The 26,309-nt window shown below is 40.7% G+C and overlaps 2 protein-coding genes across 2 annotated transcripts; one reads left to right on the top strand and one right to left on the bottom strand.

Moving 5' to 3' along the window:
• The first annotated feature begins 481 nt into the window (after nt 1-481).
• On the top strand, nt 482-1,789 carry LOC139751747 (uncharacterized). Its single transcript, XM_071667295.1, has one exon. The coding sequence runs from the start codon at nt 488-490 to the stop codon at nt 1,583-1,585; it is 1,098 nt and encodes a 365-aa protein (XP_071523396.1). The 5' UTR covers nt 482-487; the 3' UTR covers nt 1,586-1,789.
• Nucleotides 1,790-3,513: 1,724 nt separating this feature from the next.
• Nucleotides 3,514-25,251, bottom strand: LOC139752262 (uncharacterized). Its single transcript, XM_071668294.1, has 6 exons — nt 25,128-25,251; nt 24,922-25,029; nt 19,966-20,106; nt 19,238-19,429; nt 7,646-7,908; nt 3,514-7,181 (listed from the first exon to the last, which is right to left on the bottom strand). The coding sequence occupies exons 1-6, from the start codon at nt 25,249-25,251 to the stop codon at nt 5,136-5,138; spliced, it is 2,874 nt and encodes a 957-aa protein (XP_071524395.1). The 3' UTR covers nt 3,514-5,135.
• Nucleotides 25,252-26,309: the final 1,058 nt, after the last annotated feature.

The raw sequence follows: 26,309 nt of genomic DNA, 5'->3' as shown, positions 1-26,309 counted from the left end.
GCCATTCACTCGTTGAAAGAGTCAGCTCTTTGTATGCCGTTTAGTATCTAACATCAAACGCGCCATAGGGCTTTCTACGAGTCTCGTCCATACTCCCTGTACAACACAAGCTAATGTGGGTGGGAGACGAAGCGGTACAATCAGTCCACTTGTATCAAACACCTGGTAAAATTCGCTGGCCAGCACCACAACATCGAATGATGGCTAAGACTATATGATTGTCATCTGAATTACAGAACTTATTGAAATATCATATCATCATTTAGCTGAAAAAGATAAGATTGTTCCCCAAACAGCAAATCTCATGCATGGGCGACAACTACCACATTCATAAGAAAACTTCACCTCGAGAGAGTGGGATTAACCATACCACTAATTAAGCCACAGGTATCCTCAGCGGTGATTGGTGGAGGTCAACTGGCCTTGCACATAAAAAGGTCGGGTCAGGCGTAGCGATCCTCATTAGCACAGTTCCCTCGCTGACAGGATGAGCCTTCAACCAGTGGTGACGAGCCTGACATCAGTGTCGTCTGCCTTGGGATATGTAAGGATGTCACCTGCTGCCTCCGAAGGCTGGACCCCGGCCCGTGGTTCCCCGTCGTCAGCAAACGAGTTCACGCATCCTCCCATGTCACCCAAGGCTGCATCCTTCACCATCAGGGCTCTGCTGGGTCTTGACTCCTGCAAGGAACGTCGACGGTCCAAGGCATCACCTTACCCTACCTCGCCTGCGTCTGATCGATGCAACAGACAGGTCTCTCTGACAACGGTGAGTTCATCGACCTTGTCTTCATCGACTCCCGTCCATAACATTCCAGCCACCACTCACCGAGATATACCTGGCCCTAGTCATCAACAGGATCTACCCAGCACCACTCACCAAGATATACCTGGCCCTAATCATCAGCAGGATCTACCCAGTACTACTCACCGAGATATACCTGGCCCTAGTCATCACCAGGATCTACTCAGCACTACATATCAAAATATACCTGGCCCTAATCATCAACAGGATCTACCCAGCACCCCTCACCAAGATATACCTGGCCCTACTCATCACCAAGATCTACCCAGTACCACTCACCGAGATATACCTGGCCCTAGTCATCACCAGGATCTACCCAGTACCACTCACCGAGATATACGTGGCCCTAGTCATCACCAGGATCTACCCAGTACCACTCGCCAAGATATACCTGGCCCTACTCATCACCAGGATCTACCCAGCACCCCTCACCAAGATATACCTGGCCCTAATCATCACCAGGATCTACCCAGTACCACTCGCCAAGATATACCTGGCCCTAATCATCACCAAGATCTACCCAGCACCACTCACCAAGATACCTTCAGCACTAGACAGAAAGACGTTCCTGTCAGAGTGAAGCGCGTTCGCACGACGTTCACGGGAGCTCAGTTACACAGACTCGAAGAAGAGTTCGAGCGGCAGCAATACCTGGTAGGTCCTAAGCGTCGCTACCTCGCCGCACAACTCGACCTGACCGAAGTCCAGCTCAAGGTGTGGTTCCAGAACCGACGCATCAAGTGGCGCAAGAACCACACTATTGAAGATGAGAACCCCTAATAGCCCCACACCCTGCAGGAGAGTCAGGTCATGGGAAGACTAATTCACCAGCAGCGTGAGATCGACCTCCCTCTGTAAGCAGTCCAGCCAAGAAGACCTCATTCTGTACCAGATTTCTCTCCGAGGAGAATATGTAATTGTTATGAAACCTGGTGATTTTGTAACGTCTGTGATATTTGGATCTAAGAAATCTTATAAATAAAAGTGTACGTTTTATGATTCACATTTTTTTCTTTCTATCATAGAAATAATCATAAATGTGTGTTGGTAATATATTTACATATACGAGTATTATTTTATGATCAAGGTACTGACAAATTTGATTGAAATTCACATACTCTAATCTCATTTTAGAAGAGTTAACTTATAATCTGTGCAGACAGAAGCAAGCAAATGAACCATATCCCTCTGTCAGACATTCTGGAATTACAGTCAGTCTCTGCAGTTATATTTCCTATGAGTCTAGTAATCTATTTGTTTCGTATGATAGAAATCTAAAGTCATTCATTTTGACAGTCTTGTGAAAAGTATTTCCACTGAGTCCAGTAATCTATTTGTTTCGTACGTTATTAACTTAAGGTCGTCCAAATTTACAGTATTGTGAAAAGTACTTTAGTTATGATTAATATCTCTTGATGATGTACGTGAAGGTTGGGGAATCTACATTCGCGTTTACGGGTATCTTATCATGTAGCCAAATCAGCAAACGTTGTTTTCCACATCATCATAGTCACGGCAACAATAGCTGATCTTCCCTTCAGAAATAGGATCCACTTTTCTTAGGGTAGATCACTAGATGAACTTTGGGTTAGCAGGTTATTCATTCACATCCTCATTAGTCTTCCCTACATGACGGTGAAAATCATGAAAAGGTTGGTGGAAACATAGTATATTTTCTGAGTAACTTGTACCAATTTAGTGGCTATCATCCACTAAACATGCAAGAGGGTGAAAGACGTACACAGGATAGAGTGAACTGGAACTATGTGGTAAACTGTGGTCGTCGTGCTCTCATGGACTGAAACCGGGTATGTGAAACGTCCAGAGTGAATCAGGAAAAGGTCTGTGGAGATTGGTTGTGGATAAAGGGTTGCGGTTTTGGTGCATGACAGGTAGATGATGGACGTAAGTAGATGCAGGCTTTCTTCATCTGTTTCTGGCACTACCGTGCTAACGCTGGAAACGGTGTTCATATATATATATATATATATATATATATATATATATATATATATATATATATATATATATATATATATATATATATTTCTTTCTTTTCTCTCATACTATTCGCCATTTCCCGCGTTAACGAGGTAGCGTTAAGAACAGAGGACTGGGCCTTTGAGGGAAATCCTCATCTGGCCCCCTTCTCTGTTCCTTCTTTAGAAAAAAAAAAAAAAAAAACAAGAGGGGATGATTTCCAGCCCCCCGCTCCCTTCCCTTTTAGTCGCCTTCTACGACACGCAGGGAATACGTGGGAAGTATTCTTTCTCCCCTATCCCCAGGGATAATATATATATATATATATATATATATATATATATATATATATATATATATATATATATATATATAATGTATATATATATATATATATATATATATATATATATATATATATATATATATATATATATATATATATATATATATATATATATACATATATATATATATATATATATATATATATATATATATATATATATATATATATATATATATATATATATATATATATATATCCTTTTGACGTGATGCACAAAGAAGATCTTCATTAGTTTAAGTTAGTGCAGCAGAGTTTTACGTTTTCTTTCATACGTTATGATTTCGTTTTCTTTATAATATTTATGGTGTAACTGCTGAAGTTTGATATCTTAGGTCCATCCGTTGCTAATAAAACTCAACACTCTTACAGATAAGCAGTTTCTTCCTCAGTATATATAGTTTTTAAATACAAGATAAATATTACAGCTATCCTAGTCTTTCTGATCAATAAACATGAAAATTGCTTCTGTGTAGCAAATGAATGTAACTAGATGACAGTGCGTATTCATACCTAACAACAAATATTGTAAATATTACAACACATCACTGGATTTCTAAGCTAATACTATTTGAGATTTCTCAATATTTCTTGAGCAGAGTTAAGGTACAGTTATAAAACTAGCGAACTAATACATGATATACAAATTTATACAAAATGCAACTGTTGAAAAAAAAAAATACCAATGAATTGCAAAATAGTAATACATATCACTATTCTCATTCGTGTTTTGACATATGAATCAGAAACATGGTCATTTATAACTAAAACAAATTCGCAGATCCAGGCTACCGTAATGATATAGCACTGAGGCATATCAGAGAAATTATAAGATACATTCTGGTGTGGCGGCGGCGCTGGTACGTTGATTAGCTGTGTCTGGCTTGGTCTGTTTACCTGAGGCACGTGAAAGGCCAACTCGTGGAAATACGGTTACGTCACGTTGTTATTTTTGAGCTTGTTATCATTTAGAAAATATGTAATACATTCATATGTCTGTGTATACGTGTGAAGAAAGATGAAACAAACTTTCTATTCCACCAAAATTTTTTTTTTTCAAACACCAGGCTGTTTATCTAGTAAATTTGTATGCACCTATGTATAATGTTGATCCACAATGATATAGTGGGATTAACAAAATAATGCCTCATAATTGAATGAAATAACATCTCACGATTTTGTCTATTATCTTCTAAAATTCTTTTGGCCTTCTGCGCAACAGCGCTGGGAAGAACATGGTCTCCCTGTAGACCTTAAAAGCCCAGTCACATTGTACCCACCCTCATCGGATTATGTTACCCGTAATGTCATGGAAACTGTCTTGATGGCTAATACTAATAACTTTAACCTTTTAAAGCTCATCCTATTATCAACCAAATCATTATGAATGAACTATCTTTGTGCAGAGTATAAACAACCGAACACATCTGAATTCAAACAGCAGCAGATCACTAGGTCTTAACGGAGCTGCTTATGATAGTGGAAAAGAGTAGTAGCCACTCAGTGTGTCTTCTCTATGGTAGTTGCACCTTCAGCATGAAGGATCTTGGGATATGTAGACACGGCTTTTATAGTGTTGTTGAGATGGTGATGTCCAAATCCTAAAGACGAGAGAGAGTGACTCGTGTATGTATGGCTAGGAGTGTGGTTTCTGATGGGTGTATACGTGGAGGGCTGGAGTTTATGAGAGTTGGAAAGTCGGTTTTTCAGTGCTCGTCGGATTATTTCATTGTGCATGTGTTTCGTCAGCGTTATGTTTGGTCGGGGTGGGGGGATATGTGAGTAGATGTTACTGAAGTGCAATGCAATTAGTAAACTTTTTATTTCTACCTGGAAGATGCTGGTTAGTTATAGAGGAGTTTGGGTGGGAGGGGTCTCATACTGTTGCAAAGAACTGAGAGCTCTGTTGAGGTGGTATCGTATTGGGAGAGGATCTTTGTTTCAATGTGAAGGTCTTGAGCGTTTGTAGTTACCTGACTAATCTTTCGATTACAAAACAAAAACTTACTCGAGAGGACTTTGGTAGAGGGCAAACGGAACCTGGTCACTCAAACTGGCGTCAACACCTGGAATCTGATATCCACTTCCGCCAGTCACATAATGACGCTGAGCACTGGATCCAGGCACAAGGTCACCATTAGCCCCAGCACTGGATCCATCCCCAAGATCACCAATGACTTCAGTGTTGGATTCATCCTCAAGGTCACCAGGGACTTCAACACTGGATCCAGCCTCAAGGTCACCAGTGACTTCAGTGCTGGATCCAGCCTCAAGGTCACCAGTAACTTCAATTCTGGATCCAGCCTCAAGGTCACCAGTGACTTCAGTGCTGGATCCAGCCTCAAGATCACTAGTGACTTCAATACTGGATCCAGCCTCAAGGTCACCAGTGACTTCAGTGCTGGATCCAGCCTCAAGGTCACCAGTGACTTCAACACTGGATCCAGCCTCAAGGTCACCAGTGACTTCAGTGCTGGATCCAGCCTCAAGGTCACCAGTGACTTCAGCAATGGACCCAGCCTCAAGGTCGCCAACTTCTTTAGTACTGGATCCAGTCTCATCATAACCAGTAACTTCAGTATTGAACTCAGACTCAAAATTACCAGTATTGAATCCTGCCTCAGGGTTACCTTTAGCTAAGGTACTGGATCCAGCATTCGGGTCACCATTAGCTTTAGTATAGGATTCAGCCACATGGTTTCCATTGGCTCCAGCAATGAACCCATCCTCAGGGTCACAATTTGACCCAGCACTGAATTCAACCTCAGGGTTGCCATTGGCTCCAGTTCTGGATCCAGCCTCCAGGTCACCATTAAATCCAGTGCTTGTTTCATCCACGAGGTCTTCATTGGCTCCAGAAATGATCCCAGACTCAAGTTTACTATTGGCCCCAGAAATTATTCCAGCGTCGGAGTCACCAATGATTCCAGTACTAAACTCAACCTCAAGGTTACCATTGGCTCCAGTATTGGATTCAGCTTCAAGGTTACCATTATATCCAGTGCTTGATTTATCCTCGAGATCTTCATTGGCTCCAGAACTGAACCCAGCCTCAAAGTTACCACTGGGTCCGGAAATGATTTCAACCACAGGGTAACCATTGGTTCCAGAGATAGAGATAGCCTCAGGGTCACCATTAGATCCAGTACTAAACCCAGCCTTAAGGTTTCCATTGCCCTCACCACTGGATCCAGTCTCCAGGTGACCATTAAATCCAGTGCTTGATTTATCCTCGAAGTCTTCATTGGCTCCAGAACTGAACCCAGCCTCAAAGTCACCAATGGCTCCAGAAATTATTCCAGCCTCAGGGTCACCGTTTGTGCCAGCACTGGAGACACCCTCAGGGTCATCATTAACTCCAGCACTGACTCCAGCCTCAAGGTGTCCATCGGCTTTGGCTCTGAACTCAGTCATAGAGTCACCAATGGTTCCACTGCTAGATCCAGCCGTAGGGTCACCATTGGCTTCAGAAGTTATTCCAGCCTCAGGGTCACCATTAGCTCCAGCACTGAATCCAGCCTCAATATCACCTTTTACATCAGAACTGAACCCAGCCTCAAAGTGCCCACTAGCTCCAGTAGTGAACTCAACCTCAGGGTCACCATTGGCCCCAATATTGGTTCCAGCCTCAGAGTCGTCACTGATTCCATCACTGACCCCAGCTTCAGGGTCACCATTGATTCCGGCACTGACCCCAGTCTCAGGGTAACCATTGGGTTTTGTAATGAACTTAGCCTCAGGATCATCATTGGCTCCAGTATCTCCATTGCCATTCTTTAGAATTTTACTAGAAGCTGGAGAGTTATCAATTATGTTTACGTCAGGTAAAATAGCGGGGATGCCTTGAAGGGTTGAAGAGGAAGCGAAGAGACTGATGCTGTTACTATTAGTGATTTTGCCGATTTTAGCGTTTAGGCTGTAGAACCTCTCGGAGCTGAGGCAGTCGACGTTGTACCAGAAGTCACACACGAAGTACTGCTGGTTGAAGACAGTCCCTTTCGGGCAGAGGAAGGAATCCTTTTGTCCTGTTTCTTGGCAAACGTGGAATACCTAAAATGATCACAGAGAAAAAAAGATATAAGAAAACAATTCATGAAACGTCTTGTGGCATTGTCGTAAACTGTAACCCTTATAAATGCGATTATGACAAGGTGAAAAGTAGAGTTTAATCTGTCTGTTATGAAAAGATAAGACCAGACTAACACTTAAGTATACTGGAAACAAAAGAAGCTACGTCATTGTAAGTGGGCGATTGCAAATGTTTTAGTATTCCCAGTGTGTCTCAGTAGGACAACACAGTTTCCTCGGTAAAGTTCCTGCTCTACGTTTTATATTGTCTGTCGTTAGAGATACGAGCAGAAGGTTAACCTGGTCCCTGTTTTTGAGAGTGATAACAGTATTAGACTTGAAGGCCAACCTCTGTGGAGAGTATGGAAATCATTTTACACACATTCTTTGAGTGAAAGTTAAACATTCCTATGAAATCTGGCCTTGAATACAAATGGAAGACTCACCTGACAGCCAGTGTTTGGGGCCGTGTCGGCATAGTACCCAGGAATTCGATGGTTGCACGAAAACGTCGTGGAAGGGACGGAAGCCAGTATCGGGAAATCCCAGCCAGGAACACCTAGGACGTTGTTCTGTAAAACATAGAAGGTCCCACCGGTCGTGAAACTCTTGTCGAAACCTCTGAGTCCTGGGTATCCGGAGAGCAGCGACGAGTGGCGGTCGAAATTGCGCGTCGGGAGCTTCCCTGCGGCTGCCAAGCTCGAGAGGACTGTGAGGAGATGCATGGGTGTGGAGTTAGTGGGACGAAACCGTGAGGGTACATAATGTGGTAAGGCAATGACCAGACCATAGTGTGATGCTTGATTTTTTTTTTTTCTTTCGAATATAAAAGACTCTCTCTCTCTCTCTCTCTCTCATATATATATTTTTTTTTTTTTTTTTTTTTTTTTATACTTTGTCGCTGTCTCCCGCGTTTGCGAGGTAGCGCAAGGAAACAGACGAAAGAAATGGCCCAACCCCCCCCATACACATGTACATACACACGTCCACACACACAAATATACATACCTACACAGCTTTCCATGGTTTACCCCGGACGCTTCACATGCCTTGATTTAATCCACTGACAGCACGTCAACCCCTGTATACCACATCGCTCCAATTCACTCTATTCCTTGCCCTCCTTTCACCCTCCTGCATGTTCAGGCCCCGATCACACAAAATCTTTTTCACTCCATCTTTCCACCTCCAATTTGGTCTCCCTCTTCTCCTCGTTCCCTCCACCTCCGACACATATATCCTCTTGGTCAATCTTTCCTCACTCATTCTCTCCATGTGCCCAAACCATTTTAAAACACCCTCTTCTGCTCTCTCAACCACGCTCTTTTTATTTCCACACATCTCTCTTACCCTTACGTTACTTACTCGATCAAACCACCTCACACCACACATTATCCTCAAACATCTCATTTCCAGCACATCCATCCTCCTGCGCACAACTCTATCCATAGCCCACGCCTCGCAACCATACAACATTGTTGGAACTACTATTCCTTCAAACATACCCATTTTTGCTTTCCGGGATAATGTTCTCGACTTCCACACATTTTTCAAGGCTCCCAAAATTTTCGCCCCCTCCCCCACCTTATGATCCACTTCTGCTTCCATGGTTCCATCCGCTGACAGATCCACTCCCAGATATCTAAAACACTTCACTTCCTCCAGTTTTTCACCATACAAACTCACCTCCCAATTGACTTGACCCTCAACCCTACTGTACCTAATAACCTTGCTCATATATATATATATATATATATATATATATATATATATATATATATATATATATATATATATATATATACAATGAACAGAAACGCAGGTGTAATGAAAGCGTTTCGCTTAATGGGTAACATTTCGAAGTAATCAAATTTCATCTTCAGGGAATGAGAGAATAATTAAGAATATATACTACTACCATTGTATTAAAGTTGATGGTAGTTATATACAAATTACACAGATTGTTAACAGTAAAGGATAAACATGCTTATGTAAACTTCGTGGGGTTATTAACTAAACTTCGCGATCATTTTCCAGAATTGGCTCTTAAATGCAATTAGGTAAAAACAGAAATTTCTAAAATGTACGTACCAGTCAGAGTCTTGACTAGATAAAACTACCACTATCGAAAAATGAAAGGTCTCATTTTACTTCACAGTTGCATGAAAATAGGTAGAGACTGATATTAAATGAAACGTTTAAATTTGCAATTCAGGAATATGCTTCCAACATAGTAATGGCATGCGAGGACTAGGCCATACATACATACAATGAGGATGCCTGCGGTTTTAGAATTATCATCAACACCTGAAGAGAGTGTTTATGGATCGCACTTTTCACGTGACGTTCGTGCACTGAATGACCTTAGGAGTTGATAGGTCTAAAGCCCAAAGAACCAGCTGGAGAAACAAGATGCACACACCCAGGGAGAGTGTACGTGGTCTTAGAATGATTTTGAATACCTAAAGATGGTGCTAAAGATTTTTGGGTGGTGATTATCACTTGACCTTGACGGCCTTATTGATACTATCAGTCTATAGGCCTGAAGCCCAAATAACCATTCAATCAAATATTGGGTCGTTATAATGTCAGTGTACCAGGCTGAGACAAGGTAACTTTCTAACTACAGACATATACTGTGATCTTAGCAGTCATGTTCCAAGCATGTATGTCTTCATATATATATATATATATATATATATATATATATATATATATACTCTACACCTGCCCGAGAAAGAATTCCTGAAGTGGCATCCTCCGCACCGAACCAGGATCAGACTCTCCTCATGGCTTCCACTACACCTATTCACACAGGTTTCCTTTTCAACCACCCAGGACCCAGCCTCCTCCAGTGGCTTTTTCAATACTCACTAAGGACCAGACACATGTAGGTTATATTGGCCATGTCTGAAAACGTTAGACAACTGTAGGTGTTCCTCAAGACGTCACTTATATTCAGGGAGTTCGTGGGAAGTTAGGTGTGCTTGCACAGCGTGGGAGACGCTGATCGAAGTGATTGTAGAAGGGCCTTCCACCACTTATATACAGGGCCAGTGTCCTAGCACGCACACCACCGCCCCAAGGCTGAAAGGCGCACAAACTACTTGATTAAGAAATGAGAACCATTATGTCCTGTGCAAGTGTCACGATTTTACTAATTTCCGTGAGGATACAAATTCTGGTTCATGCGTTAAATCAGTAGCCTTGAATGGTAAGCGGTAGATTCTGTCATGAAAGACCTCCTCCTCGGCAACATCCAGCACGATGATAATACTTCCTCACACATCAGTCTCGATCTCATTTCAGAAAAGATTTGCAAAGATACTATCAACGAAATGTCACAATAGACATTCCACGACGTGGCCATTTGATGCATTCCTGAACATGGAACATCAGTTGGTTGATCACACGCACGCATGAAGACGCCTACACAAAAAATATAGGATACTGGATGCGTAGATGGACTTCCACATGTGGTACAAGCTAGGATAGGCAGAGGGCGTTGTTTTGCTCCAATCATCGTGAGCTGAGGCCTACTCACATAGATGTGACTGACAATTCGGCCCTTCTGAGCTTAGAGCTTCAGATATATCTTGCTGTTTTCTTCCACCCACAGCGGAATAGTGAACTGCGTTTCTGAGGGAAAGAGTGTCTATGTATTTGTGTATCGTATCATTCACTTTGTTTCAAGCAAGAAGCTTGTATATTTGTAAAAGAAATGCAGAGATAATTGAAAGTCCTACATGTCTTGGAGGCAGTCTAAAGCAAGCTATATTTATTAAAAGACTGTGGATTAGAGACAGTTCATAGGCGCTGTCAAAGACAGGTAGATGTGCACACCATTAACCTCTAAAGCTGAAAGAAAACGAAGGGCTTAATGTCGAACCTCTACGAAAGTACATATATCTAAGGCACACGAAAACGCATGTTAGGCAGATTCATGCTTACCGAATCTCTTTTTGTAGCTCTTGGAAAAAAAAATCAACATCTTCCACTACCTCACAAATCCCATTATAATAATTCCAAAGCTTTTCTGCCATTTTTGATAGAAGATGAAAGACGAGACTGACTACTGCAATATCAGTAGTTAAGGATAACTAGGAAGAACCTTGGATGCACCTGAAGGCAAACTTTGTCAAGAGGAATGTAAAGTCCGTGGGGATTAGAAGGATAAGATTCCTTTGTGGTGGTATAGAAAGATCAACATAATATTTAGTCATGTCAAACATGTTACTTGATACATATTTTTGTGGAAATCTATCACTGATGAAGTGATACGTTCTGTAATATTTTTTTTCAGTTGCAGTAGTTTTTAACCGACGAGTCGAAATACTTTTTTCCTGACCTGTGGCAAACACTACACACATACTAATGGATACTCCAGCATGTATATATTTGTGAACCGAAGACAGTGAATCATTATGATTCATTGAGTGCTACAAGATTCAACTGATCCTTCGCATTTACATTAAATCCCAAGAGGGTTTTGGTGACATTTGAAATGATACAAGACTGGCAGTTGTACGTACAAGTAAAGTTTGCTTTCTCCCTTCTGTAGGAGAGGTTAATTATGTAGAGAAGGGTTTCCGTTGACGAGGAAAGTGACTATATAACAACGATCAAAGAAGTGAATTATCAAAGAAATCATCAAAATCATTCTTTCTTTAAGTAAACTGGTGGTTAAACAACATACTAGGAGGATATGTATAAATCATTCTTTCTTTGAGTAAACTGGTGATTAAACAACATATTAGGAGGACATGTATATCTCAACCATGTAATGTACAAAGGATATCGGGTGTAAACTTTTTACCACTATATCCCGGACCATCTTGTGAAAGCGTGGTAGCCTAGCTCCGTATCCACTCGCTGGCTCACAGATCTCGGTGATGCGCAATGCATGTGAGATCTGCCTAGCTGCCACACAAATGGTCTGGGGGTTCGATTCTCGGAATGATAGATAGTTCACATCAGATATAATGTGTAAGTTACATGATCGCATATGTAGACATTACCGTGGTGCCTTGTAAGACGATTAAAAAGGTCTTCCCTCTTTGTCCAGAGCTTGAAAGGCATTATTTCCACCTCGTATGGTTGCGTGACGCATTATCGAGATCCGTGAAGCAAGTAGTTACGTAGGACATACTTTTCGTGGCTTAGGGAGAGGGGGAAGTGGGTTAGGTTATCTGACTGCCGCACAGATGGTTCGGCGTTCGATTCTCAGGGTATAGTGGTGGATGATTTACGTAATAAGTTACGTACTTTAGGTTTAGTAAGATCTGAAAGAAGAGTTTGATAAGCTCAATCAAATATGTTGAGCTTACAGTAATGAGAGTTGCAGGTGGAACAAAAGACTAGGCAGCCTTCTGTATAACTTTTGCTACACTGTAGAAATGTTCATTCTTGACGTAAATAACATAACCAGTTATATGTTTTGACAGAAGTATCTATTTCACTGATACGAAGTGAGGAGGAATGATTACATTCAAGATCATACCAGATGCAATGAAGTATAAGTTGAATAAACATTCCGCATGGGAAGAGAATTGAAAAAGAGTATTTGAAATGAATTGAAATAAAGTGGAATTTGAAAGCAACGTATATGACATGACTAGGAGCGAGCCCCTCCCTCCCTCCACCCCTAAGAGATAAGTAATGTCCACCGGGGGGAGAGTTCGCAAGTGAGACCGTCTGATATGCGCATGCAGGAGGTATCAGTGTCGAGTGTGATCATCAAAGAAGTGAATAGTCATCGGCCAAATGATCTGAGAGAGAGAGAGAGAGAGAGAGAGAGAGAGAGAGAGAGAGAGAGAGAGAGAGAGAGAGAGAGAGAGAGAGAGGATGGTGGGAGGGGAAAAAACCTTGAGTACCGTTGTTATTTATAGGAAAGGAAAGGAGAGATCGTGCCCTCCAGCGAACCGATTGGAAAGAAAAATTGGAAATAAGTTCATTCAGGTCAAAAGAGTTAATGATCGAAAAACCCCAAAACGCATTTCAGAAGCTCTACATGTATTAAGTAATGAATACACAGAGCAAAGAAGTTACGTCCAAGATATTTGTAAAGATTAAAAAAAAAAAAAAACTTTTCTTACAGTTTTTTTTACTCTTGAAAGCCAGGATTCTTGATTATATCTTTATCGTCTACAGGTAATCAATCACACATCCCCTAAAAGTAATCTTTATCAAAAGATAAGAGATATACAAATAGATAGCTAAAACTTCATCAGATGAAACTAGCAAATTATCTTAAAAACAAGTAAATCAAATAACAATTTAGCTCTCAGGAACAGAATTACATGACACAAAGTGACAAAACCCATAGAAGTAAGAAATCGTAAATTTGACTTTCCAGATAACGTGCACAGATGAAAACGACGATGAACAGAATATTGCAGAAACTTGACATGAAATATTATGCCATTACTTTTTTGCCGGTAGTCCTAGTAATGCAATAATGTCTGTAACGGTTCTTGAGAACCAAAACCTTCCTCGACATGACACTAGCCTAAGCTATACCTCCCACTTGGTCCACACTGCACCACGAAGGGTTGTAGTGAAGGCATTTCATTGCACTGCGTGTGGATGGCGTCCCTTTTCTCTTGAGAACAAAGCTTTGACGTTGGAATTGAAACAGATGATCGCCTGCGATGTACCTTTGTTCCCTCTTTTTCTCTGCCTTATCTAACTATAATTATTGCCCATACTGAGCCTGAAGTTGGAATGACACATATAATTACGGAAAAGATTGTGTGGAACTTAGAATATATGCCTAATAATTTCTTATTTCTTTATCATCTCTAATATCTAAGTTGTTGAACGAATTAGTGTATGATGTAAGGGTGAATGATAACTTATATCGGTAATGCACAAGAAAGCGAGCCAAGCAGAGATATAGTCTTGTTCTTACGTAGGCAAGTATGAGACACGACGGTGAGCGTGTGTGAGGCTGACTGGTACGTATAAGACACAAGTTATAGTAAAAGAAGCCAAATTGTATGACCATCTGTTATCGTGAGCGGAGATATCTCATATGACAGTCCTAGATTTACTTATAACCAGTTTGACCTTCCACGTAAATATCAGTGCTGAAATAACTCGATATTTCTTATATTACCAATCAGGATCACTGACACAGCTGGAACTGCGAAAAAAAAAAAAGAAGCCAAGGACGTGAGAATGGTTGTGGGACTTCTATCATCAGATCGTCTTCACCGTTATCAGGGATATATATATATATATATATATATATATATATATATATATATATATATATATATATATATATATATATATATATTTTATTTTTTTATTATATTATACTTTGTCGCTGTCATATATCCTCCCTGGGGATAGGGGAGAAAGAATACTTCCCACGTATTCCCTGCGTGTCGTAGAAGGCGACTAAAAGGGGAGGGAGCGGGGGGCTGGAAATCCTCCCCTCTCTTTATATTTTTTTTTTTTATTTTTCCAAAAGAAGGAACAGAGAAGGGGGCCAGGTGAGGATATTCCCTCAAAGGCCCAGTTCTCTCTTCTTAACGCTACCTCGCTAACGCGGGAAATGGCGAATAGTTTGAAAGAAAGAAAAAAAAAAAAAAAAAAAAAATATATATATATATATATATATATATATATATATATATATATATATATATATATATATATATATATATATATATATATATATATCACTTAACTGGTTTCTGCATTACAACATAATCGTTTCGTCGTGTAGTAAAAAAAATTGCTTCGAAAAACGAAAATGTAAACATCCACCCTATTCTAGTGAAAACAGTTACAAGGGCAAGCGAAGAAGGTATGTCAAAAATCATAAAGTAAACCACGAGAGGTTGCAAAGTTCTGTGTTGCTTCTGGTATTCCTTGACCTGGTTAGGAGAAGCATCAGGCGTGCATATCATCTCCAGCCTGAGGCGATATGTGGCCAACCCCCTGGAGGATGGAACTTAGTCATATGCTGTTTTCAGCGTTACCTGACCCCGTGAGTCCTGCTTGTGGTTATACGGCGAGTGAAAAGCAACCTTGAGTGAGTCTGTATCATCGTCACTAGATGTAAAGGAGTACAGCCTCGAGGAACTTCTCGCTCTAAGGGAGTCAGTCCATCATTTCCCAGCCACTGGCTGTCATGCAGTCACGAAGCTGCAGGACCTCCTGAAAAATAGGTCCTGCTGTTGTATGATAGAGTAACGATGTTTTCAAAGATGAATCACAGAGGCCTCTGGCAACCCAGAATCACATACCTTCCGTATCTGTGTATACAGTTTCAGAATTTTCCCCCTCAGTGTTGAAACTAAAGAAGCAATATTGAATTCTCACTTTTAAAAGCCACTAACGGATGTAAAGTAACGCACGTAGTCCATAATCGAATGATTATGTTGTGTATTATGATTCAGTGATTATTATGTATCCAACAATTGTCTTGAAGATGAGCTGATGCCTTCACGTAAGAATATATACAATCTAATCTCCAGTTTCTTGACATCTCTATGGCGGTTCCCGTTTCGAACCTCTTCTTCCATTTTCATTTCATGATTTAAGACATGATTTTCGTCCTGAATCCTTTCATTTATATTTTCATATTAAGTTCCAACTTTGCCTATGCGATATCTTCTTTTCTTTTTAATTCAGTGAATTCACCTTGGATGTATTGTTTTTTGTTTCTTAATGACCGACGTGACACGGGCAAATAACATCCCCAAATAACATCCCGAGTGAGTGAGAAAAATTAAAAGAAAAACGAAAGTAGAAAAGGGTTAAATGGAAAGGGAAAGACGAGAGAAGAAAGAGAATTCCACAGCCTAGCAGGTCGAGGGTAGGAGGAGGTATCGTAACGGCCGATCCTTCGCACAACTCATCCTTTTCTTCTTTTTTTCTTTTGTCTCTCTCTCTCTCTCTCTCTCTCTCTCTCTCTCTCTCTCTCTCTCTCTCTCTCTCTCTCTCTCTCTCTCTCTCTCTCTCTCTCTCGTATAAATGTCCCCATTTCTCTTTCGTATTTTCTATCTATCATTTTCACCGGTTATTAAGGTCACATGCGTAACAAAGGACCTGGTCAAAGGTCATCTCCTCTTACCCAAGGCCGTCGCTCTCAGAGGTCGTACTTGTCGTGCTTAAGGGTTGAGCCGTCATTCTCAAGGGTCATAACGTCGTGCTTAAGGAGGGAACCAAGTGACATTGATAGCCAATGAAAATCTTGAAGAATGGAGGAGGACTGGAAAGGTCGAAGAGGATATGAGACAGAGGAGGGAAGCAAGGTGCAAAAAAAGAAATATAAGTAACATATGTTCAGGGATCGTCCACTGGTGTTCATCGGGGAAAACTATTGACTGATAAGGTGACCACTGCGTAAGAGTCTAAACCACAGGAAGCAGAAAACAATTATTCGTTTCTCTCTTCGGGTGATGTAAATTGATGATTCAGTCTTTTGGAATAATGATGAATGATTACCATGCATATCCCTTCTTAAAACAGAATCTTGACGAAACTAATTCATCCATTCTTATTTTCTCCACAGTCACAAATCAGCCTGATTCCTCTGCGCATCTCAATTTATAACTCGTTGTGCTTTATAGTCTCCTCGTAATGAATTTTCACTTTGATAGCAAGCAGTCACAAAAATTCTTCTTTATATATATATATATATATATATATATATATATATATATATATATATATATATATATATATATATATATATATATATATATATATATATATATATTCCTGAGAGTCCACGGGGAAAATGAAATACGATAAGTTCCCAAGTGCATTTTCGTGTAATAATCACATGTGTATATATATATATATATATATATATATATATATATATATATATATATATATATATATATATATATATATATATATATATATATATATATCTTTTCTTTTCTTTTAAACTAGTCGCCATTTCCCGCATTAGCGAGGTAGCGTTAAGAACAGAGGACTGGGCCTTTTTTGGAATATCCTCACCTGGCCCCCTCTGTTCCTTCTTTTGGAAAATTAAAAAAAAAAAAACGAGAGGGGAGGATTTCCAGCCCCCCGCTCCCTCCCCTTTTAGTCGCCTTCTACGACACGCAGGGAATACGTGGGAAGTATTCTTAATCCCCTATCCCCAGGGATAATATATATATATATATATATATATATATATATATATATATATATATATATATATATATATATATATATAAAGATAACGTTCTTTTTTGCGTGTCCCAATGCACTTTGACATAACTGTAACCTAACTCTGTGAACAAGACGACTCAAGGCATGAAATTAGAAGTTACGGTGAGTATAACAAGTTCCTCAGTTATTCTCCCACTGACAGCTGTCATTGACATTTAGAGGGACAATCTTGTGGATAATTCACGTGAATGTTATGACCCTCTAACCCATAGCGGGATAGATGGTAACCTCGCCAAAGTCTCCGTATTTGGTCTCCCGAAAATTTCTGATTGCGTCTACCAAGCTGTTGTACTAATTGTTTATACAATTGATAGATCGTATCTTACTATATCCGCGAAGCGTTTGTATTTATCACGAAGCGTTCCATTATTTATTCAATTACAGAATTACGTTTTCGGGGGATTCATAGAGCATGCACAAAGATACACAAAGCATTAATATATATATATATATATATATATATATATATATATATATATATATATATATATATATATATATATATATATATATATATATACCGCTATCCGCACGGTATATTCCCGTAAAATTACCATCGTTTACGTAAATATTCTGATTATTTTCAGATTATTTACACTTCAACTTTTCTCATTACGTGTTAAGAGCAGTTAGTTATATCCATTGCAAAACATTGGCAAAGACTTTCCAGCTCATTTGTATTCCTCACATTTATCGTTTGAGCTGTGTCGATAGTGAATTTAGAATACTTTTTTTACTGATTATTTGACATGACTACAGCTGTTTGTGTATTATTAGCTTCCAGTTAGTTCTGTCCAGCCGACACTAACAAGGAGTAGACATGTCATGGTAATCATAGAAACAAAATTTCGTTATTACTCCTTGACACACACACACAACAAACAAAACCCTCTGCACATTTATTTTCTTGTGCGCCTACAGTTATTTAAGATATGCATATTCAGTTATGCGCAGTTTTGACATTTGTATAAAACGACAAAGCACCGTAAGCCGTAGCCCAAAGCGCATAATTCAAAACATTAGTGCAAGACACGGGTTCTTGGGTCTCACAAAAATATTACCAGACGAAAGATATTTCTTCACTAAAGTCTTAACGAAATGATAATACTTTATTTGGTCAACCCTGAGCATCATGAAATATGTCAAGCTAGGTATATCCTCCTCTCTGTCCTGTACGATAAGTATTATGACTCGCGATCGTCCGAGCGACACATCAGTGTGTGTTTCCGATCATGACGTTATGCGGCGAGGTGGAGGAGGAGGAGGAGGAGCAAGTGATGGCAAGGTCTGCGTGGTGGCGTGGGAGGAAGCAGGTCCCCGGACCCCTTCCCACAGCGCCGCAGGGATTTTCCCTATTTTCATTATAGGTGAAAACCGCCACGGGTTATAATGCATTTATATACCTCCCTATATATCTATAATGAAGCAGAATGATGTACGCGCTAGTATAGCAATCCCTCTCTGGTCTGTACACGCAAATAGTAGGTAGTTTACTCATGCACCTTCTTGGCGTATCGGTCAGCGTTGTTACCCACGAATATCACGGATTCATGTTCGAGGCCAAGTGAAGGGTAGCCGGATCACAGCCAGCCCGGGTACCCATCCACTCCTTTGGACTTGACCGGAAAATGGAAGAGATAACGCCTCACGACCCCTCCTCATACGTCTCTCCTCGTAATGCATAAATAGCAACCACATTACGTGTCACACTGTCTCATGCTGCATGTTTTGTGTTACGTCTCTATACACGCTGCTGAGTGTCATGAAAATGGGCTGATTTGCGCAACTAACGAAACGATGTTATGACTTTCATCATTGTCATGAATTTTGCTTACTAATAAGACCAACTTTCGTCAGTAGTGATACCTTTTTGTAATCGTCGCCGTCCATTACTATGCTTGGGATGATCTCTGTACAACGAGAGATCTGTGCCATGGCTTCGGTCAGCCTAACGAGTTCGGTAGGTAGAGACATGGAACGGATGCGGCAGTGACGGGAACAGTGTTCCCTAGCACCATAGGTACAGTCTAGAGGAGCAGCCCACTTCAGGAAGAAGCTGAGGACAAGGCACTCATACCAGCAGCTTGCCTCAACTCCAGCTCGTGACCTGCTTCGGGGTCACGTCGGACACACACAGCCGCCGGCGACCATTCTACCTATCCACAGTCGCCTTTGTGCTGTGTGTGTTAATAAAGATTCATCCTTAGTATATATATATATATATATATATATATATATATATATATATATATATATTTTCTTTCTTTCTTTCAAACTATTCGCCATTTCCCTCGCATTAGCGAGGTAGCGTTAGAACAGATGACTGGGCCTTTGAGGACTACCTCACTGGCCCAATTCCTGTTCCTTCTTTTGGAAAAAAAAAAAAAAAAAAAAAAAAAAAAAAACGAGAGGGGAGGATTTCCAGCCCCCCGCTCCCTCCCCTTTTAGTCGCCTTCTACGACACGCAGGGAATACGTGGGAAGTATTCTTGCTCCCCTATCCCCAGGGATATATATATACTCCTTATTCCTAGAATAGGAGAGTAATCACACTTCCCACGTACCTCTTGCGTTTTGTATGATGCAACCAAGAGAGGTAGGAGTATGATGCTGGAAATCTTCCTCTCTTGAATTAGCAATTTCCAAAAACAGAAACATAAGGAACCAAGCGAGGATTTTGTCCTGGAAGGCTCCGGCTTGAGCATCTGAATGAACGTGGTTGAAAACCAGAATGAAAAGATGGGACAGAGAGGCGTTGTGTTTCACGAGAGAACCCTTAATGTTCTGGCTCTGGATGAGAGAAGACTGATGAAGGAGAGGGAGGCACAATGGTCTAAGATGTTCAGGGGTTAAAGTCCGGGGTTCGTGAGAGGCCAAGAGCGAAAGAAGTGGTGGGTGGAGGGAAGGGGGGGAGGTAGCACTTCTGATAAAGATCTTGCTGTGGGACTGTGTGAAAGAGTGTCAGGCAGGATGTGAATTCGGGATCGGTGTGGGTTAGAATGAGTGTCGATTACAAGAGATAGGCGACTGATAGAGTTTGCGTGCATCTAGTAGTCTAGGGTAGTGAAGTAGAAGAAGAAGAAAGGAATGCTTTCAGAGAGGAGCCAAGTCAGTGCTTGGCAATTCTGATGTAAGGATGGAATCTTGATATGAATGTATTGCTAAGAGATATGGAACTTCAAAGTATAGTTTGGAGGAATGGGTCCTTCGTTTAAACGAAAACTGGGCGAAGTTTGTCGAGTTGTGTGCTGATAGAGGAGTGCATACATAGGGCCGTGACTGTAGGTTCAACGGACATTCTTGGATAATGTGCTGACAGACAGACAGACAGACATAAATGAGCGGTTGTTCGATGTGAACGTGCAGCGAGGGGTGGCAGGTGGGATGTCTGATCATTTCTCGTTGAAGGTAAATGTGAAAGTCTGTGGCGGGTTTAGGAAACGAGGATCTATGTGTGAGGAGTGGTGGGAACAAAGGGAAGGGTGGGAGGGGGAAACCAAGGAGCCTGAAGGACGGATGGGGGTTTGAAGAGGCTTGGGGTTATCGGGGCCTGAACCTTCGGGAGGGCAATGGATCGATGTTATATTTGGGTGAGGGAGATGCGTTTGGAATTATCTGAACGAGGGCGTATGAAGAGGTCAGTCCAAACTATTGAGGAGTTTTGTGCCTTGTATGTGGACAATAAGCTCTGATTTTGGTACAACGTACATAACAGATGGGAGACTTGATGTGTGCGTGCGAAAGAGGCCATTGTTCGTTAGTTCCTGACGCTATCTCAACGATACGTCAAAACAGGTATTATATATATATATATATATATATATATATATATATATATATATATATATGTGTGTGTGTGTGTGTGTGTGCGTGTGTGTGTGTGTGTGTGTGTGTGTGTGTGTGTGTATGAAGATGAAATCGTACTTCAGTAGGAGTTCATACGATTATATTTAACATGTAATTTTTCTATACATGTGGTACGACATGTTTCATGAAGACATTCCACCTCATCAGATGCCAATACTTAACAAAGTTATTAAATCCCAACATACATGCAAAAAGTAAGAAAATGTACACAAGTAATGACGATGCATGATACACAGGTAAAACCACAAGGAAAGTGGAAAATGCAAAATATAAAGCGCTCTCCTTTAATTACATCGTCAGGGCTGAGTACAGATGAAGAGAACCAGAATATAATGAACCTGTCGCCACTGGGCGGGGCCTGCAAATGAATTAAGAAACAGGTAAATGGATCAGGGCGCAGATCACCCTGGACGACCTCACCTCTCTCAAGTTACAAACTCGGTTAACCTATGTTCTGGTTAACCTATGTTCTGGTTAACCTATGTTCTGGTTAACCTATGTTCTGGTTAATGTTCCTACATTTTTTCTCCTATGATATCATTTTTTTTTTTTTTTTTTTTTTTTTTTAAATTTTCCAAGAGAAGGAACAGAGAAGGGGGCCAGGTGAGGATATTCCCTCAAAGGCCCAGTCCTCTGTTCTTAACGCTACCTTGCTAATGCGGGAAATGGCGAATAGTTTGAAAGAAAGAAAAAAAAAAAAAAAAAAAATATATATATATATATATATATATATATATATATATATATATTCTTTTTTTTTCATCCTAATCGGTGTTCGGTGCGTTAGAGTCATTACAGCTAGAGGCTGGTTTTCGTCTGTTTATGAAGGTACCTTACGAACACGGGAAATAGCAACATAGAATGATATATATATATATATATATATATATATATATATATATATATATATATATATATATATATATATATATATATATATATATGTATGTATGTATGTATATATATATATATATGTGTGTGTGTGTGTGTGTGTGTGTGTGTGTGTATGTTTAGATGTACTTACCTCCGTATGTCAAGTTTTATTAGGGTATGCCTGTTTGTTGTGATGTGTGTTTGTCTTTGTGAATGTATGCCCAGCATTTTGTATGTGTATGTATGTGTCTTAGTCTCTCTGTCTGTATGTTTGTGCATGCATATGTGTATACTGTGTAGAGAGAAAAAAAATTCGTGTGAACGTGCATTTCGATGATAATGATTTTTTCTGTGTGTGTGCACACTTACGTCACTGTTTTTGTGCGTGTGTGTGTTTTTATGTGCACACGTACATGTCACTGTTTTTGAATGTCTGCGCGTGTGTTTGTCTGTCTGTCTGTCGGTGTGTCTGTCTGTCTCTGTGTCTGTATCTGTGTCTGTCTGTCTGTCTGTCTGTCTGTCGGTCTGTCTGTCTGTCTATCTGTGTCTGTGTCTGTCTGTCTGTCTGTCTGTCTGTCTGTCTGTCTGTCTCTGTCTGTCTGTCTGTGTCTGTGTCTGCCTGTCTGTCCGTCTGTTTGTTTGTTTGTCTGTCTGTCTGTGTGCTTGCATTCACGTGTATCTCTCATCGGATTAACGATAGATCAACAGGGATGTATGTACTTCTGGCGAACCATGATATCAATGTAAAAACATTTCCACTGATGCCAGTGGTAAAAACACAGTAAGTGACATCACTCGATAACTATTCCCTCCTGGACGGTTGTGAGAGAGTCAGTCTTCTCATCTCGTGTCACCTTCCCCCATTCACGGTGAACGAAAGTCTATGCTTCCAGCGGCAGCAGGGTGCAACCTAGCTCAACCAACACTGGTGGACATCCGGATTGTATGGGAAATCATCGACGGGGCATCTTCTCCAATAGGAAGAGGAGTGTGCAAGTGGAGAGGTTCTCAGATTTGGAGGAGAATATTGCCCGTGGCAAGGCCAGGCCTGATCAGGGAGGGTCAGAGTCGCTAATCATCCCCCCGTCCTCCTCCTTAAACCCCCCTTCTCTCCATCCCCTTCTCGTGATGTAGGTTTTAATGTCAAGAAAAAGGAAATTGTGTTAAGAGCACACACACACATAAGAACACATATTCATTTATCAATGTGTGTAATAACTCAAAGGAATATATATATATATATATATATATATATATATATATATATATATATATATATATATATATATATATATATTTTTTTTTTTTTTTTTTATACTTTGTCGCTGTCTCCCGCGTTTGCGAGGTAGCGCAAGGAAACAGACGAAAGAAATGGCCCAACCCCCCCCATACACATGTACATACACACGTCCACACACGGAAATATACATACCTACACAGCTTTCCATGGTTTACCCCGGACGCTTCACATGCCTTGATTCAATCCACTGACAGCACGTCAACCCCTGTATACCACATCGCTCCAATTCACTCTATTCCTTGCCCTCCTTTCACCCTCCTGCATGTTCAGGCCCCGATCACACAAAATCTTTTTCACTCCATCTTTCCACCTCCAATTTGGTCTCCCTCTTCTCCTTGTTCCCTCCACCTCCGACACATATATCCTCTTGGTCAATCTTTCCTCACTCATCCTCTCCATGTGCCCAAACCACTTCAAAACACCCTCTTCTGCTCTCTCAACCACGCTCTTTTTTTTTCCACACATATCTCTCACCCTTACGTTACTCACTCGATATATATATGTATGTACTGAATCATGGCATATAAAGCAGCTAGGGAAACTAGGGAAAGGTCTGTGGGTTCCTGGCTGTGGTTTCGGTGCATTATACACGACAGCTAGAGAATGGATGCGAGCGAATGAATCCTTTTCTTTGTCTGTTCCTGGCGCTACCTTGCTAAAGCGGGAAACAACGGGCCTCCCCGCGTAGTACGAATACCTTCTCTATAACCGCAAATACACACACCCCATCTTACACCAGGTAACCATTCATCGACCAGCCCCTCAAGGCGGGATAAACAGTTGGGTTGGCTGTGAACGGGCTGCACCATCCGGGATTCGGACCTGGGCCCGTTAGGCTTGTGAGTCACAGCGCTAACCACCGTATTGTAGAGGCTCGTGTATGTGTGTATGTGTGTGTGTGTGTGTGGGTGGGTGGGTGGGTGGGTGATCGTTTATCTACATTATGTATGCATCTGTATGTGTCGTTTGCTTCCTGTGTTTGAGCAACGTATATGCCCATGTGTTTGGCGTATGATTGGGTACATGTGTGGGGTTACTGTACATGTATGAGGTCATTACCTGCATAGGGTTACACTGCAAGTGAAAAGACACCTCCGGTTAGGTTGTAGCACCGGAAGTTTCATTTCATCAAATAACGTTTTGCTTCAAAGGAGTCCACACCATTTCCCTACTGCTAGAATTAACGCTGCATTGGAGGTGCAGGAGTTCCTTGGGTATATATATATATATATATATATATATATATATATATATATATATATATATATATATATATATATATATATATTTTTTTTTTTTTTTTTTTTCTTTTATTTATTTATTTATTATACTTTGCCGCTGTCTCCCGCGTTAGCGAGGTAGCGCGTATATATATATATATATATATATATATATATATATATATATATATATATATATATATATATATATATATATATATAATCCTAGGGACATTGTACCTTTTCGCAAGCGCCTTTACAAACACGTATGGGATCTCGTGTAAAACAAAGAGCGGCCGCCCGTGAGCACATCTTCCCCGGCGAGGTCACCCGAGCTTTGGGCATGTATAAGAGGCGGGAGTAGAGACCTGTTGGCATCACAGAATTCAGTACCTGTTCCTTGGACGTACAACCTGCCTCCCTCCCGTCTGCCTCGCTCCACCGCCGCGTACACGGACGCACGCACACGGACGCAGCAAGACTGAGTGCTTGCGTCCTCCTGCAAGATGACGAGGCGTCTGCTGGGTCATCTTCCTCTGGTCGGGGGTAAGAATGTCCAGAATCACCTCTATTTCTAGTGACTGTGTCATACCGTATTAGTGAGGAGAGAAACTCGCAGGAAAGGACAGTTGTTATTCTCTTTTTTTTTATGTCTAGCGTACGTAAACTGTCGGCAAAATTAGTCTTAGAATAGACTGGAAAAGCTATAAAAGTATTAGATTCATCCTCCATCATTACTCGTACGCATACATCCGCCTCACATATGCAGTAACTATGTGTAAAGAGAAATCGTGATTCCTTTCCACCTCATGACGTTTACAAATAGGAACTGATATGAAATATACCCGTCCCTTGCAAGGTCTGGTAGATCGTGATAACCAAGGTGCTATTACCAGCAGACTGACCCATTGACAAGTGAGCAATCCCGCTTGAGTCTATGACCTCACGAACCCCCTCTAGGTCGGACGGATCCCTGGAACTACTGAAGTATATCTAGACTCACTGTACAACATTGCCCTCACACGTCCACAGCAGCGATTTTTTCGTTTCTTAAAAGATCTCGCGTCACGAGATTACGCAACAAATATTCTTATAAAAGATCAAGTATGGTTTAAGTGAGTGTACCACACATAACCATCCTCTCTCTCTCTCATAAAGGAGAGAAAAAAACCCTCATAAAGGACGAGAACAAAGCTCATAAAGGGGGTGAGCAAATACCTCTCCACGGAAGATGCATTGTTTTGTGAATGGCATTCAATCGTGCCGGCAGACGATGTGTTGTTCTTGATAAAGTGTTTGTGTGTCTAATTTGCTTGGTGCAAGTGTATCATAAGACGTGTTCATTAAAGAGAAGATAAGAATACTATTACACTGTTTTATCTCTCTTGCTCCCGCAAGAACATCTTTCTATCTTTCTCGGTTCTTTTAAAAAAAAAAAAAGGAGAAAAGAACATATGATTTTACCTAAAGGGAAGGTCGACCTTCAAACACGCTTCTCCCGGCTGCGCCTTATCAAATGATTTCATCGTTTTACCTAAAGGTCTTTAATAATCAAATGGTTGTTCTGACATTTTATATAAATTTTGAAAGTTTGAAAGCGCTCTTTTCGAAGGACTTTAAGTCATACAATATATTCGTGATATTTTGA

The sequence above is a fragment of the Panulirus ornatus genome, chromosome 12 (assembly GCF_036320965.1).
Source record: "Panulirus ornatus isolate Po-2019 chromosome 12, ASM3632096v1, whole genome shotgun sequence".
Taxonomy (NCBI): Eukaryota; Metazoa; Arthropoda; class Malacostraca; order Decapoda; family Palinuridae; genus Panulirus; species Panulirus ornatus.
This window is presented reverse-complemented; position numbering and strand designations above follow the sequence as displayed.

What these genes read in the sequence shown, in the direction of transcription:
- LOC139751747 (XM_071667295.1), top strand. Translation starts at nt 488, where the DNA reads ATGAGCCTTCAACCAGTGGTGACGAGCCTGACATCAGTGTCGTCTGCC.
- LOC139752262 (XM_071668294.1), bottom strand. Translation starts at nt 25,251, where the DNA reads ATGACACAGTCACTAGAAATAGAGGTGATTCTGGACATTCTTACCCCC. An exon ending in CTCAGTCTTGCTGCGTCCGT is followed by an intron (nt 25,030 to 25,127) that starts GTGCGTGCGTCC and finishes TGATGCCAACAG; the next exon opens with GTCTCTACTCCCGCCTCTTA. An exon ending in ACGAGATCCCATACGTGTTT is followed by an intron (nt 20,107 to 24,921) that starts GTAAAGGCGCTT and finishes ACGTTCATTCAG; the next exon opens with ATGCTCAAGCCGGAGCCTTC.